Source organism: Caenorhabditis briggsae (assembly GCF_000004555.2).
Source record: "Caenorhabditis briggsae complete genome, chrV, whole genome shotgun sequence".
In the NCBI taxonomy this organism is placed as follows: domain Eukaryota; kingdom Metazoa; phylum Nematoda; class Chromadorea; order Rhabditida; family Rhabditidae; genus Caenorhabditis; species Caenorhabditis briggsae.
In genome coordinates, this window is record NC_013488.2 from 13,013,236 (window position 1) to 13,027,454 (window position 14,219).

A 14,219-nucleotide genomic window follows, 5' to 3' on the forward strand; every position below is an offset into this window, starting at 1 on the left:
ATGTAGTTTGTGATTTCTGCTGATGCGCATTCTCTTTTCCCCCACACATCTTCTAGATACAGTCTTCTTTCGTTTTTATCACATTGTCTTTGCCTCTATTCATCACAGTATCTCAGATTGGAACTGATCTTTCTGTCGTCCGTAGACCAAATTTTGTAGAAAAGGAAACACGTCATTCCAAAACTGTCTCATCTTTTCAGATATGATGGAAATTGTTCCAATCAGTTTTCAACCCCTTTTTGCCATGCCTGCGCAAAGGAACATGTGCAAGATTTGTGGACTCGATGCTCACGGAGTTCATTTTGGAGTTACCACTTGCAGAGCCTGCGCTGCATTTTTCAGGTACTTCCGTGCATATTTATGATCTATGTCTACAAATACTTCCGCATTTTTCAGGAGATTCGTTGTACTTAACCTAGAGTACGATTGTCTGAAGGATAAGAGCAAATGCAGTCTGGATAAGATTCGGAGGTAGGCGAGCACATTTTTATGAATGTGATGTTTAATTGAACCAATTTCCAGAAGCTCGTGCCGTCACTGCAGATTCCAGAAGTGTATCCGGATGGGAATGACAGCTGATAGTAAGTATCATAGGGGCCGGGATAGTTGGCTACCGTATACCAGACACGAGGATTGGTCGATGACATTTTTTGAATTTCAAAGAATTTCAAAGATTCAAAATACTACTTTAAATTGATCAAACGGACCTGATGGTGTACTACAAAAGTTCACACATAACTTCCGGAGTCCAAAAATCTGTTTATTATAGTTTTCTTTTTTCAGATGTACAATGGAATCGAGACGTCTACTCTACAGATGGTAGAAAAATTAAATCCCCGGAGCTCAAAAAAGTCAAATCTCCGGAGATTAACTATGATGATAAGAGCTATCTAAATATCGTATTGCCGAGCACAAGCCAACCGATTGCAAATCTATATTCGGTTATTAAGACTCAGGTGACATCAGATAAATAAATTTCGTCTTATGACAAGTTGTTGGATTTTACAGGATCAGCTGTTCTCGAAATCCGTTCTTTCTGAGATCAACTACGACAATATTGAGAAGGATATGCATCGCATGTTTATTCGGATACTCCCTCGACAGATCACGGCTATTTTGCTTCCCTAAGCCCACTTTATCAAATTGTTGAAGGGCTTCAGCTGGTTCGAAAGTCACAAAAGTCTCTGAATATCAAATTCGACAACCGCCTCTCAATGGAAACATTGGTGCCTCATTGGAGAGAACAAGCCAAAAATACGGGAATCATGTCTATGCACTCTATGGCTTTCCGGAATATTCCACTGACTGAGAAGTCCCGCATTTTCAGATCTCTCTGGCAAAATATTTATCGATTCGAGAGAATTCAAATGTCAGCTGAGATTTTTGGAGAAAGTTGTGCCACTGAAAAGGTTGAGTATATTCAGTTGAATAGCGCATTTCAACTGTATATCGGTGTTTCAGAAACTTGCAATCTCGTGTGAGAGAGCAATTCAATTGGATGCTCTCTTTTTTGATATCGAGGGAGTTGCCCAGAACAAATTGAAAGTAACCCTACAGTAAGATTCTGACCAATCGGAATTGAGTACAAATCACAATTTTCAGAGATTATAAAACATTTGCCCAGAGATGTGTCGAAGAAGTGGCCAAACCGTTGAGTCAGTTGAAACTATCAATTGAAGAAGTCGCTTTTTTGATCGTTAATTTTGTTTTTCACAATGGTATCTTGATTTGAATTATTATAATAAAAACTTTTTTTATTTTCAGAAGAAAAGATAATTGGAGAATCCTTCGATGTCTGTGATGCATTCCGTGACTCCATCGCCAACGACCTCCATGAATATTATCGGAAAAATAATATAATCAATTATGCTTCAAGGATCTCAAAGATGATGAATACAATTGCTGCAATGAAGAAAATCCATTATGATGATCTCGGTGGAACATTCACGGCTAACGCGAGAAACTCTGTCAAAGAAGAAGTCGTTGAGGAGGAGGACGAAGAATTTATTAAAGTTGATTGATCTCAATATTTGTGATTTTAGATGGAACTGATTATAATGTATTAATAATGTAAATAAAATTATTTATTTTTTTCAAAATTCAGTTATCTAAACCAAAAACGCAGGTGGCATTTGATATTCCGGAGATGCTTCGTTCACATCCGGAAGGCATGTTGGGATCTTGAAGCAAGGGGTTAATTGACATTTTACTTCTTTCATCGAACACTTTTCGCCTTGCATGCATTTTTTGGTGGAACATGATGGGACTGAAAATTGGAATGAGACAGCTTTTTTGTTGAAAAGTTGTGGAATTCATTCCGAACATCTTTTGAAGCCTCAAATAAGGAGTTAGGTATTTAACCATAGCTCATCTAACCCATATTTTAAATTTATCAAAAAACTTCTCCTTCGGTTCCGCTACTCACCTTAAACCTGTAATAGAAAAGACACCTAACTTTGAGTTAATTCTCTCGTTTCCCGTGAAAGTTATGAAAAAGTTGCCAAGCTCAAAGTTCACCATGTGGGGGCCCTTCTCTTACAGGTTTTACGGTATTCACTTTTTTGAATGTTTGGATGGGTTTCTTGCATTAAAGGAAATACGGTATATACCATTTAGACCCATATTTTTGATAAAAACCAAACTACAAATCATATCCGTTTTCTCGGATCCTTTTTATCTCCGTTCCGATACAAATTCATCAATTCTTTCAATTTCTTCGTTTGCCTAATTTCAACGAGACCAAATTTCTATTATTACCTCTCATACAGACTGGTTTATAACTCCATTTTTCGGTACCCTGCTCCTTCGTTTTGATAGCCTGACACTCTGTGAGCGGATGACACGAATGCTTCTCACATGCGTTCTTCTTTTGTTCTTCTTAAATATTAATATGTGGTCTTTTTTCAGAATTAATTCGTTACCTTGAGAATCAGGCATTACAGTTACAAATAATATGCAAATACAGACAAGAAGAAACTTCTGAAAGAGGAAAAAAGGGTTTTTGAGGGACTTGTGAAAAGAGCAAACCATTATTATAACGATGAGAAGAATTTTAATGAATGAAACTTTTCATATGAAAAATCTTGAAATCTGCAATTCGTTGGCTTCTTGTGTTTTCTCCCTTTTCTCAACAAAATGGACGTCACGCTGGATTAGCTTTCTGGCGATAAAAAAAGTTGTTGCCCACTTCACCTCTTCCATCCTTTTTGAGTTTGTTCAACCGAGCATTCCTGTCTATTTCCTAGTCTAGGACGCATCCTCATCATTTTATGTGTACGTGCAGAATTGAAGATTGGCTCAAAAACTAAAAATTCTGAAATCTAAAGCATCACAGGTGAAACCAAAATCGCGGATAATCTATTCAAAGAACACGCAAACTAGAAGATTATGTACGCAAAAGGCCACTGATCGCATGATTTTGTATGTCTTTCAGTCATAATAATCTGTTAGTGAATGACAGATCTCTTTCTGGGAGCATTTCTTGTCGGCGTATGTTTGTGACTGAGCATAATTTGATAATTGGGACATATCGAGGGGTTTCGGAGACTTTGGAAGGTATGGAAGACCAGCAAAATGTTGGAGGGCAACGTGAAACGATAAGTTATGAAGACTTCGAACTCTCTCAGAAAATACAACCTAATTATAAACCTCAATTAAAATTTTATTTACAACACTGCCCAGGTCAATCCGGAGAAATTTACGACTTTTCAAAATTATTTCAATTTCTAGAAGAGATAACAGAAAGTGATAAAATGTTTGTCATAGTATTACCAACATTTTATCAGTTGACAGATCTAGGTTATCTCTTATAGAAATTGAGCTGACTGAGCTCAAAGTGCAGATATAGGGAGACATTCTATCAGAGTGTTTCTGGTTCGTTTTGAATGATGACTGTAAAAATACGCGTTGAAGTTTTGATAAATGTACCGCAATTTTTTATGTATTGATAGTGAGTTAATTTTATGAAAAACTCAGAAACTGATATGTCGATTTATTAGTCTTGCTCTTTTGTACTTTCGCAAATCATATTTTTCCGTCAACAAATTTTCAGCACAAAGTACGAACTTCCTGCAAAGAAGGAAGTCTAGCAAATCTCTCAACCAACTTCCTGCTCCAGTCTGACACTAAAGAGCAGTTCATTCTGACCACAAATTTTCATTCTTCTGACTTTTCTGATCTCAAACCACCTGGAGGATAAACTTTTCATTTCAGTCAGCAGGTCGTTCAGAGAACAATCAGAATAGAGTGGTCAGAACATTTCTGGAAGCATACCGCAGTCCAGAGGAGAGAATGCAATTCCAGGAGATTCATTCTTCCAAAGAAAGACTTCAAAAAAAAACGAATCTTCCCACTCAGACAAATTGAATACGTATCAACAAAATGTTGACTTGGTTCTGGCAGGAGTTCTGAGAAGTGTCAAAAAAGTTTTCAGCCTTTTCTCCGAAAATTTCGGTTGTAAACAATACTACATGGAAGTAAGCTTAAAGTAAACAACCTTAAAATGGCATAATGATGTAATAATCTTTGTTCCAGTCGGGTTTTGTGTTTTGAAAATCACCCTACTGACTTCTAAGAAACTTTATGTGTTTTGACTTTTGAAAACTTTTTTTTTTGAAAAGTTTTTTGAAAAAAAGATGGTTAGAAAAATGATATCACCCAAAAATAAATGATTTCATTTTCAAAATGTCTAGAACTTTAATTGGGAGACTGAACAACCAATAAATAACATTTTAGTCTATGAATGGCATCTGTGATTTTTGAGTTGTCTTCAAAACATGACGTGATACTCAAAACCATGGAGGTTCCAAGGAACAAAGTGCTATGGATCTATTACGACAGATTTTCAGATTTCCAGTTTGCGCACAGCTGGCATCTATTGGCGGATAAGAACACACATTTCCAAAAAAAAATCATACAAGTTTTATTGTGTTTTTTATGTCAATGTGGTTCGTATACCTATCAAGGATGGGGGACATGAAAAAAATGACTTTGTCTAAATTTTGTTCATATATAAGCCCCTGAAGGAGTTAAACTCGTGGAACAAGTATTGAAGGTACCGACTGAGCTGTGGCCACCCGAAGGCATACATAAAATCGCAGCACAACATATCGTCCGTGGATTATCTGCAAGCTTCAAATGATGTCAAAAAAGACCTCGAGAACGTCCTTGAAAGTTTAACCGACCTTCCCTGCTTCACAGTCATCTCACTGAACTCCCAGAGCTCAGAGGTTTTCCTGATTCCAAGATCAACCGCAACAGTCTTCGTGCTTTGTACATAAGATCAAACTAGCAGATTTATTTTTAAAACTTTTTTTTGACATGAACAGTTGTTCTTTTAAAATATCAATTGGGCAAGAAGATCTTTGGGGAAAAAGAATGTGCTATGTGTTACACAAAAAGAGATAGAGAAACTGGGTCAAAATATACTGGCGTAACAAAATGAAGAATTCTCTGATAAAGATTACAATGTGAAAAGCTCAAGTGGACGGGTTGGAATTTTTCTGCAGTCACTCAACGGTGTGCACACTGGACCGTTTCTGACAAATCCTGGAAGACATCGGCACACACTTCGGATACATTGATCGTACGGACACTCTGTTGGGTATGGATCTTCACAGCTTGGCTGACACGGGGCTCCGCATGTATGGAACTCCTCGTCCTCAGGACACATGGAAGTCTCTGGTGTGCATTCTAGACGATGAACGCATTCGTTTTTGGTGTTTCTGACGTATCCTGTTTTGCATACACACGCGTTTGGCTTGCATTCGAAACTGCACACTGTCTGAAATAACATTTTTTAAAGAGCGAGACAAAGTAAAACTCACTGGCTCAAATCCACATTGAGGTTCGCAGTCGTAGGCACATCTGACACGCTCCTCGTTTTTACTGCATTCTTCGGAAAGTGGAGGTCCAGGAGTAAACCATTTGGCAACACATCCAACTACTAGTGTGTACATTAGAACAATAAACATCTTCTGAAAATAAAGAAGTTGGTTTCAGAATTAGAGTTGCCAACTGACCATCATAATTTTTCAGTGATTTCTCAGAGGAGACCGACTTGGTTCGTAGTGGCGGCCGTTCCCTTTTAAATGAACAGAGGACTTCTTTGAATATTTGGGCGGTCTCAAGTAGTCACGACGGAGAAGACAGAGAACAAGAAGAAGACGACGACGTCTACAATTATGCTGAAAAATCAAATGACCACGTTTGTATTTCAGGTGAACGGCGAAAGTTCGAGAGTTACAAGAAAAACATGACTAATTGGTTTTTTGGAATGCGAATTTCACACATGAATTAGTCAGAGGTGTCTTCTGATGATATAAGAAATGGATGTTTGTTCAAATGACGAAGTTTCAGTTCAATATATTTTTCAGGCAAGGGATACTGTAATAGATTTTAAAAAACCGGAAAATATTCAAGAAGACCTAGTTTCCAGGCACCCGGAAAGGTTTATATACAAAAAGCCATAGAAACAACAGACGCATTTTGGAAAGGTTTTCCTTGAAACCAGAACAGGTTGATTTGAAAAAATGACTTGAAACCGATTACTTGGAAAAGTAAAATTGACATTTGACAGGTGAATCTGTTAGAAAATAGGGATATTTTCCTAGAATCGTATTTGCTCGTATCGTTGAAACATAGGCTAGAAAAAATGTATTTTTATCAATTTTCTGAGAACTTTCGAGATGATTCAGAACTATTCAGAACTGAGAATAAGCATTTCCATGAAACCTATGAGGATAATAGGGAAAAAGGAAGTCTAGCTTCATGATGGCTTCGTAATTATTTACTTACTCGGCATTATTCATCATCATTTTGCGTCATGAAACAAAAATTGGAAATTTGAAACGTCCCAAAACAGAAAAGGTCACATCATTGGTTATTCGATATGGATTCTTGCTCTGTTTGGATAGTTTGAACATGAATGCTCTCCCAAGAAACTAAATGTTTCTGGTTTCGAATGTCGAAATACCTTTTTTGTTATAAAACCGATTATTAATAATAAACTACAAGAAAGTGACAAATGTCAGTTTATTCAACTTTTATACACAACGGATTAGGCGTGTTTGTAGTGTTTACATTTGAAGCCATGGATATTCCAAGAACTACAACATTTGAATTCGAAAACTACTGATCATATAATAGGTCCATCGCAGTTTTCTAGAAGCACACACGTGGTTCCATTGTTTCTCACAAATCCGTCTTGACATCGGCATTTTCCATTTTCTTCACTTCTTTCTACACCTGGTTTTGTTGAACAATAATCTTTGCAGTTCTTCTAAGAATTTTCGAAAAACGGATTACAAATTCAAATGTAATGGTTCAAAAACTAACCGATAGTATTGGAGACTGACACGTCATCTCACATTGTGGATCGCAGGAATCATCGGCTACTTCGTTCGGTCCACAAGAAGTTACGAGTTCTAGGAATCCTGGTTTCAATATCAGAAAACACATTAAGATGATTAAAAAGCAGAGAACAGTCGACCCAAAAATAAAGACTAGTTTGTGGAAAATTTTCATGATTCGTGGTGTTTTTTCTTCCAAAAGTTTTCCATATAGAACCAAAAAGATGATTCATCGGGAATTCTTTCATAAGATAATAGGAACAACGGAAGAAAGAATACTTTTTATGAGAAAGCACAAGTTATATTGATTCTTCTTGAAATGTTTCATAATATTTTTTTCTCATTTTGTAAAACTTCCGGAAATTCGAAATGGTTTATTTATGACCCATAAATTATGGAGAAAAAACTATATTCCTCTTGGTGGACATTCAATAGGCGAGACACAATTAAAGCCATGACGAACAAATCCTGGAGCACATTGACAAGTATTGATGATGCATTGCTCAGTACAGATTTCTGGATTTGGGTTGGCACAACTTGGCTCACAGGCTGAACCGCATTCGTGGAATGTTTCATTCTCCGGACATTTTGTCGTTTCTCTCGTGCAGTCGAAAACAGTTACACACTTTCCCAAGGCGTTGCGAACATATCCTTTCTTACAATCACATGTGTTAATAATGCATTGCATTGTGCAGATTTGCTGAAATTTTGAGTTACAGACAGGGAAAAGAAAAAAGTTAAGTACCGGACTGAATCCACAGAGAGGTTCACAAGTGTTGTGGCAGGAGACAAGTTCCTCGTTCTCTCCACATATTTCTGAAATTTTTCTGGTTAAACAGTTTTTTAACTATCGTACCAAAAAACCTGTCATAGAAGAGCACCCTAACTTTTAATTTTGAGCCAATTTATCATGGTTCCTGTCAAAGATATGAAAAAGTTGTCAACTGATAAGTTTTTTTCACGATATTTTTTGAATTTTTAGTCATTGAACTTACTGGTTGGAAGTGTCGTACAAAGCGAGAGAAAACAGCAGAATGTCAGTGTAAGCGTCTTCTGAACACAAGTTCTATTCACAAAAAATATTTTCACACAAAAATTTGAATAAAAATATGACTCACCATTTTTTCAATAAATTTTCAATAATTCGAATCGACAGATTCTTCTGATAAAACACTTGTCTTTTATCACAGAGCAAAAGACAGGTATGAACAGTTGTGCTGGCGCAGTCCGCCCATTTCGCAGGAGCTAGAGAAATCGAGAGAGATGTGGAAATCAAAAGAAGACCTGCAGAATTTGAACGGGGAAAAAAGTCAACAACTGTTCAGGTTATCATTGTTTCTGTCTATGCAACATAATTTCGTACTTTTTTCTCTTGAAAGTCAGGTGAAAGGGCCAGATGAGCACAGCGGCTTGTAATAAAACATTTATTGGCTGCATCGAAAAACAAAATATTCAAAAAGTTATTTTGGGCAGTCTTTCTCGGCAATGCATCTGTCTCCATGACGAACGAATCCCTTGGCACATTGGCAGACATTTATAATGCATTGTTTAGTGCAAGCCATTGGCTTTGGATTCTCACAAGTTGGCTCACAGGCGGTTCCACACCCTCTGAATTGCTCATTTTGTGGGCATTTGGTGGTTTCCTCTGTGCACTCAAAGACCTTCACACATTTTCCCAACGAGTTGCGAACGAATCCATCTTTGCAATCACAAGTGTTCATGATGCATTGCTCAGTACAGGTTTTCTGAAAATTGAGAGGTTAGGATGCTGATCAGACTTCCGGATACCAACCGGGGTGTATCCACATTGTGGCTCGCACGTGTTGTGACAAGCGACACGCTCCTCGTTTTTTTCACACTCCTCTGGAAAATGACTTTGTTACGGAGCAACCTACTTGGGTGTCGCTTTCAACTTCTGGTCGGAGTTTAGTCAGATTCTGGATGAGACGATGTTAAAACCAATCAAGCTTATTACACGGTTCCTTCAACTTTCAATTTCAGACCATAGACTATGGCCCGCTATATAGGCGTTTTTTGGGCAAATGATGACCAGAACATGACCAATAACTGTCCAAAAGCCGAATCTTTCTCAACTTCCTATCAGGAGTTACAAACCGACAGCCGAGAATTGATAAACTTACTAGTTGCTAAACCAGCTGCAATGAGGCAGAAAACGAGTACAAGAAACTTCTGAAAAATTTAAATTCGATAACTGGAATACTGACAAAAGAAACCACTTACCATTGCCAGGAAGTCTACTGATGTTTTTTTAACGGATGACACTTATCTTTTATCGTCTCGGAACACTAAAACACATGCCGGTTAGAACAGTTGTTGATGGCAGTCCGCCCATTTTTTTTTCCACAACGTGACAAGGAAAGAATCCAAAAGATTACTGACTTTTTGGTCAGAAGGACGAAGAAACAAAAGTCTCGAAACGTCTATAAACATTTTATTGGGAGGGCAAGAAAACAGCAGAAATAAGGTCATTCTTCAGTGTGTGGATTCTCACGAGCGACGCATACATCCATCATTTGGCAGGGCTTCTGCTCACATGACAACTCCACAATCTCACATTTTTCATTGCTTGGACACTCTAGAGTGCATTTGCCTGAAACATTATTATTATATTTCATTGAATGTTCCAAAAAAGATCTCTTACTACAATTTTTCTTTTCCACACATTTCCCTAAAACTGAATCTCGGATGAAACCATCTTTACACTGGCACACATTTGTCAGACATACTGCCGAACATCCCTGGAAGATATTTCAATAGGTTTCTACAAAGATCTATAATTTTTTACTCGATGTTCCTGATCACATGTTGGTTCACAAGCCGACCCACATTCCTTCAATTCCTCGTTTTCCTCACATTTTGGTTTTGGAATCGCTGAAAAAAATTGCAAAATTTTGATAGGATCGAAAGACTCAATGTTTCCAGAAACTCACAAATAGGAACGCATTTCGGAGAAGAAGAACATCCATCCTCATTATCACATTCTTCCTCGTTCACAGGAAATTCGCATCTGGAAGCATCATAAAATAAGGGTAAACATTTCAATTATATAATGTTTCCAATTAAAAGCCGAACCTGCGATCATCGGGACATTTCGTTAAACCACATGGTGTATCTTGATGGGTAATTGGATGGTCTTCCGTGTTTTCTGAAATTCAGAATTGTGGCTCACAGTCAGAATCAATGCAGAAGTGCTTACTGAGAACACCGCAGCTCACTAGAACAATTAGAACAGATAACACGAAAATTGATAGATTCTGGAAATAAATTATGTCTGATTCGAATCGAGAGGAAAAAAATTGCAACTTACCATTTTTCAGGTGAAAAATGGGTTTTCTCGGTGTATGTGGGAGAAGTGTGAAAGAACAATTGTCAAAACAAGAATTGAAAGGCATGAGACCAGGGGATGAGTCAAAAGATTAATTGCTGGGTGAGACGTGAGGAAGGAGAAAGAAAGCAAGTCAACCGGAAGGTTTCTTCAGTTTCAGAAGTCAGGGAATGATTTTTGAGAGAAACAAACGAAAATGTTATTTAAATTTGCATTTCGAAAGTAAACGGAACTAAAATTGTTAACAATATTTTCAGGAAAAATCAATCCGATTATTTTTTTTTCATAACAAATAACAGTACTGTAACGTTATGAAATCTGGAATTTGTTTACAGGTCAGACCGATCGAACATGAAAATGAAAAATGGAGAAAATCAAAAAAAAAAAATCTGAAAATAGGACCGGCCCTTCTATTGTCTCAATGTACCTCTGGAAGGCCCTTCTATTACTAGGAGCCCTTTAATTGAAGAGACCCTTCTATTTTTTCAATTCCTTTTCGAGGGTTCTTCAATTAGAGAGGCTCTTCTATTAAATGGTTGAAATTAAAACTAAAAGATACCGTAAACACTCTAATAGACCGCCACCCGGACCGTCCACTTTGAGCCTATATATCTCACTTCTTTTGAAAGACATCAAAAAGTTGTCAACTAATTAAATTTTCATCATGATATCAGCAACATTTTTTTAGGTAACCACTTTTCGACATCTCTCTCTCTCTCTCTCCAAATATGAGATCTATGGGCTCAAATTTGTCGATTCGGGTGGCGTTCTATTAGAGTGTTTACGGTATATGTATGTTGATCAAATCTTCACAAGATCGCGATCTATTCATTTGAGATGCCGAAAAATTATGGGCAACGGGAATTAAAAAAAAAAAGTTTTATTAGGTTCTGAAAAAAATGATTCTGACTGACGCCTTTGAATTTTTCAATGATTTGAAGTCACATTATAAGTCCTCGGCTGATAATCTTCGATTTGTTTGTCAACACAAATCGGCATCAGAGGATCGCATGTTGTGTTGGGGAGACATCGAATTTTTGCAATTTTGCAGATGGATTCTCCGAAACAATCTACTGATGGTCCATTCTGACATAGACGGTCGTAATCTTTAAGGTTATCAGCAGTGCTAAGAATGACGTATGGTCGGTTCTCACGAGCCAAGCGGGGTCTGTCTTCTGTAATTTGAATTTGATTTTATTTTTTAAAAAAGCGTGGGAAATTAGTTTCTGAAATCAGGTGGCCAATCAGGAAGTTTTTCGTGTTTGATATTTTTCAGGAGCCAAAACTAATACGTCGGAGAAATTGTTTTTACTTTGTTTTAGATTTTTTCTGCTCAATTTTCACGAACTGAATTATTGGACGAAAATATTAGTCAGCTATATACCGTATTCCTCTATTAGAAGCTCATCCTGACCGTCAACTTTTATTTAATGCTCAATTATTTTTTGCTCAATTATCTCTGACTGAAACTCTAATTTTCGAAATAAATTGTTAGTTATACTTTTCCAAAATTTACCAAGGAATCTCATCATTCTTCATCAAGTTTTCTACTGTTTTTCAATTTAGACTCGAGTTTCAGCACCTGTGGAAAACTTTCTCATTGATATACCAAGCGATAATATAAACCACAAAACGTTGTCATTCAATCGAAAAATCCGGAAACGTTAAAATCAATCAGCATACAATCATAAGCAAATGCTAATAAATCATGCCAAATCATATGTTGGAGAATATTGTATACGGTACAATCCTACCATTCGCAAATGAGTTGAGAAAGATGATAACTAGTGCCATTAAAGTTATTCTGAAAACAGTTTATAATATTTCCTGATTTCGATATCAACTCACGCTCCATATACTGCTCGAAAAGATGCCATACTTTGATTTGAAAAAAAAACAAAAAAGAGAATATGAAAAAGGACTACCCGGATATGAAAAAAAACCAATTCATTTTAACGATCTATCGTAGAATACTGAGCTTCAACATTGCCGGAGTCGGAGAATCATCACACAAAGGAAGAAATTTCGAAACGATCTTTAGTTTTTTAACATCAACTATTATACATTTGTTGCTACCCCAGCAATTCATCCCTTGGCATAATACTCCTTGGTCCTGCGAGTTGATATATGTCGATGTTTTAACAAGTGCTGAAATTGTTTTTTGTAAGAATTCTGTGACTAACATTTTGGAAAACAAAACCTTCAACATCGATAGCCGACTTCACGTCAGCTTCATAATCTTTGGTATCCTTATCACCACAACGGGGAAGGTCGCATCTGTTACCGTTTGTATAACATACAACATTAACTACTTTACAACGAGCATCTCCGAAACATGTAACATCTTCACAAGCATCCGAATTGACACCTGAAAAAACGGAATTCTTACATAATAAAATAACACTAGGTGTTCTGTCAAACCTTTGTACACAACGAATAGGTAAAAAGAGAGGATAGTCAAAAATCTAGCTGTCATGCATATAGCCGGAAAGAATGAATAACTTTTTTGGCTCACATGGTTAACAAGTAATGTGGGTTGGGTGAGTGGGAGACAGCAAGTAATCAAGTTCCGGCACCGTGAGATTACTTTTTACTTCTACCCACAATGTAAATCTAAAGATATATAAGCAGTAAAATAAATAACAATCACACATTAAATTGGAGAATCGTCGCAAAATGGTTGATAATTAATACATTGCGGATTATCTAGACAGGGAACTGGAACAATTGTGCATTTATTCAACCCATAGCAAGTGATTCCGGAACAAAGCATATCTTTCTCATTTGAGTTTATATAGTCTTGTTGTTGAACTAATACTGAAAAAAAACGTTTTCGTTTGTTTCAGACAACAAGCATTTCAAACTAACATGAAATGTTTTTCGCTACTAATATATCTCTATGATAATCTTCAATCGTTTTATCCTCACATTTGGGAACTGTCTTTTTAGTGCCATCGATCTGGGTAACTTCCCCTTGATGACAAAACGCGTCACCATAGCACGAAACATCTTCACACACATCCTGACACATTGTATCTGAATATTCACAAATTTTTGAATCACTATCCAAATATTAAATACCTCGGCATAAAATTAAAAGATAATATACGAATATAACGAAAAATCTAGAATTCATAAATAACAGAAACGAATGCGGCTGTTCTCAGTTCTCAAGAAATAGAGCAGGCGGCGAGTCGAGGAGAATTTATACATTTCCCAGCATAATCGAATCACTGAAATTCAATTGATTTGAGTACGACTGAAATATGGGGGAAAATGAGAATCGATTAGAGAGGTGAATAATCGAGACAGCGTTTATGTGGGAGTGAAATGCGGATTATATAGACTTTGCAGTTTTGAACGGGGATATGAAATATTTCACATTTTGTAATTTCGAAGTAATATTCGATGCGAACTATCATCTATCTTCTTTTTGTCTTATTGACTCAATATGTAGTAGAAACTAAATGTACGTTTAATTGTGTCATTCTATCAAATCCTTGGTGCACCTGTCAGCCAAATTA

General features: G+C 36.8%; 7 protein-coding genes across 7 annotated transcripts; 1 reads left to right on the top strand and 6 right to left on the bottom strand.

The window, feature by feature from the left end:
* Window positions 1–262: 262 nt before the first annotated feature.
* On the top strand, window positions 263–2,021 carry CBG19169 (the record flags this gene model as incomplete). Its single annotated transcript, XM_002637412.1, has 7 exons — window positions 263–342; window positions 397–471; window positions 523–581; window positions 784–956; window positions 1,462–1,556; window positions 1,603–1,718; window positions 1,765–2,021. 7 exons carry the CDS (start codon window positions 263–265, stop codon window positions 2,019–2,021), a joined length of 855 nt encoding a protein of 284 aa, XP_002637458.1.
* An 87-nt stretch (window positions 2,022–2,108) lies between these two features.
* Window positions 2,109–2,937, bottom strand: CBG27177 (the record flags this gene model as incomplete). Its single annotated transcript, XM_045237946.1, has 3 exons — window positions 2,109–2,266; window positions 2,758–2,877; window positions 2,922–2,937. 3 exons carry the CDS (start codon window positions 2,935–2,937, stop codon window positions 2,109–2,111), a joined length of 294 nt encoding a protein of 97 aa, XP_045100199.1.
* Window positions 2,938–5,461: 2,524 nt separating this feature from the next.
* CBG19171 lies at window positions 5,462–5,972 on the bottom strand (the record flags this gene model as incomplete). Its single annotated transcript, XM_002637413.1, has 2 exons — window positions 5,462–5,782; window positions 5,826–5,972. 2 exons carry the CDS (start codon window positions 5,970–5,972, stop codon window positions 5,462–5,464), a joined length of 468 nt encoding a protein of 155 aa, XP_002637459.1.
* Window positions 5,973–7,755: 1,783 nt separating this feature from the next.
* On the bottom strand, window positions 7,756–8,470 carry CBG19173 (the record flags this gene model as incomplete). The annotated part of the gene is made up of 4 exons (XM_002637414.1): window positions 7,756–8,049; window positions 8,095–8,165; window positions 8,345–8,402; window positions 8,468–8,470. 4 exons carry the CDS (start codon window positions 8,468–8,470, stop codon window positions 7,756–7,758), a joined length of 426 nt encoding a protein of 141 aa, XP_002637460.1.
* A 339-nt stretch (window positions 8,471–8,809) lies between these two features.
* Cbr-swm-1 lies at window positions 8,810–9,593 on the bottom strand (the record flags this gene model as incomplete). The annotated part of the gene is made up of 4 exons (XM_002637415.1): window positions 8,810–9,094; window positions 9,142–9,212; window positions 9,491–9,539; window positions 9,591–9,593. The coding sequence occupies 4 exons, from the start codon at window positions 9,591–9,593 to the stop codon at window positions 8,810–8,812; spliced, it is 408 nt and encodes a 135-aa protein (XP_002637461.1).
* A 242-nt stretch (window positions 9,594–9,835) lies between these two features.
* CBG19175 lies at window positions 9,836–10,680 on the bottom strand (the record flags this gene model as incomplete). Its single annotated transcript, XM_002637416.1, has 7 exons — window positions 9,836–9,960; window positions 10,012–10,108; window positions 10,156–10,241; window positions 10,301–10,377; window positions 10,443–10,515; window positions 10,567–10,624; window positions 10,678–10,680. 7 exons carry the CDS (start codon window positions 10,678–10,680, stop codon window positions 9,836–9,838), a joined length of 519 nt encoding a protein of 172 aa, XP_002637462.1.
* A 942-nt stretch (window positions 10,681–11,622) lies between these two features.
* CBG19176 lies at window positions 11,623–13,726 on the bottom strand (the record flags this gene model as incomplete). Its single annotated transcript, XM_002637417.1, has 3 exons — window positions 11,623–11,870; window positions 12,896–13,063; window positions 13,624–13,726. The coding sequence occupies 3 exons, from the start codon at window positions 13,724–13,726 to the stop codon at window positions 11,623–11,625; spliced, it is 519 nt and encodes a 172-aa protein (XP_002637463.1).
* Between the last annotated feature and the right edge of the window lie 493 nt (window positions 13,727–14,219).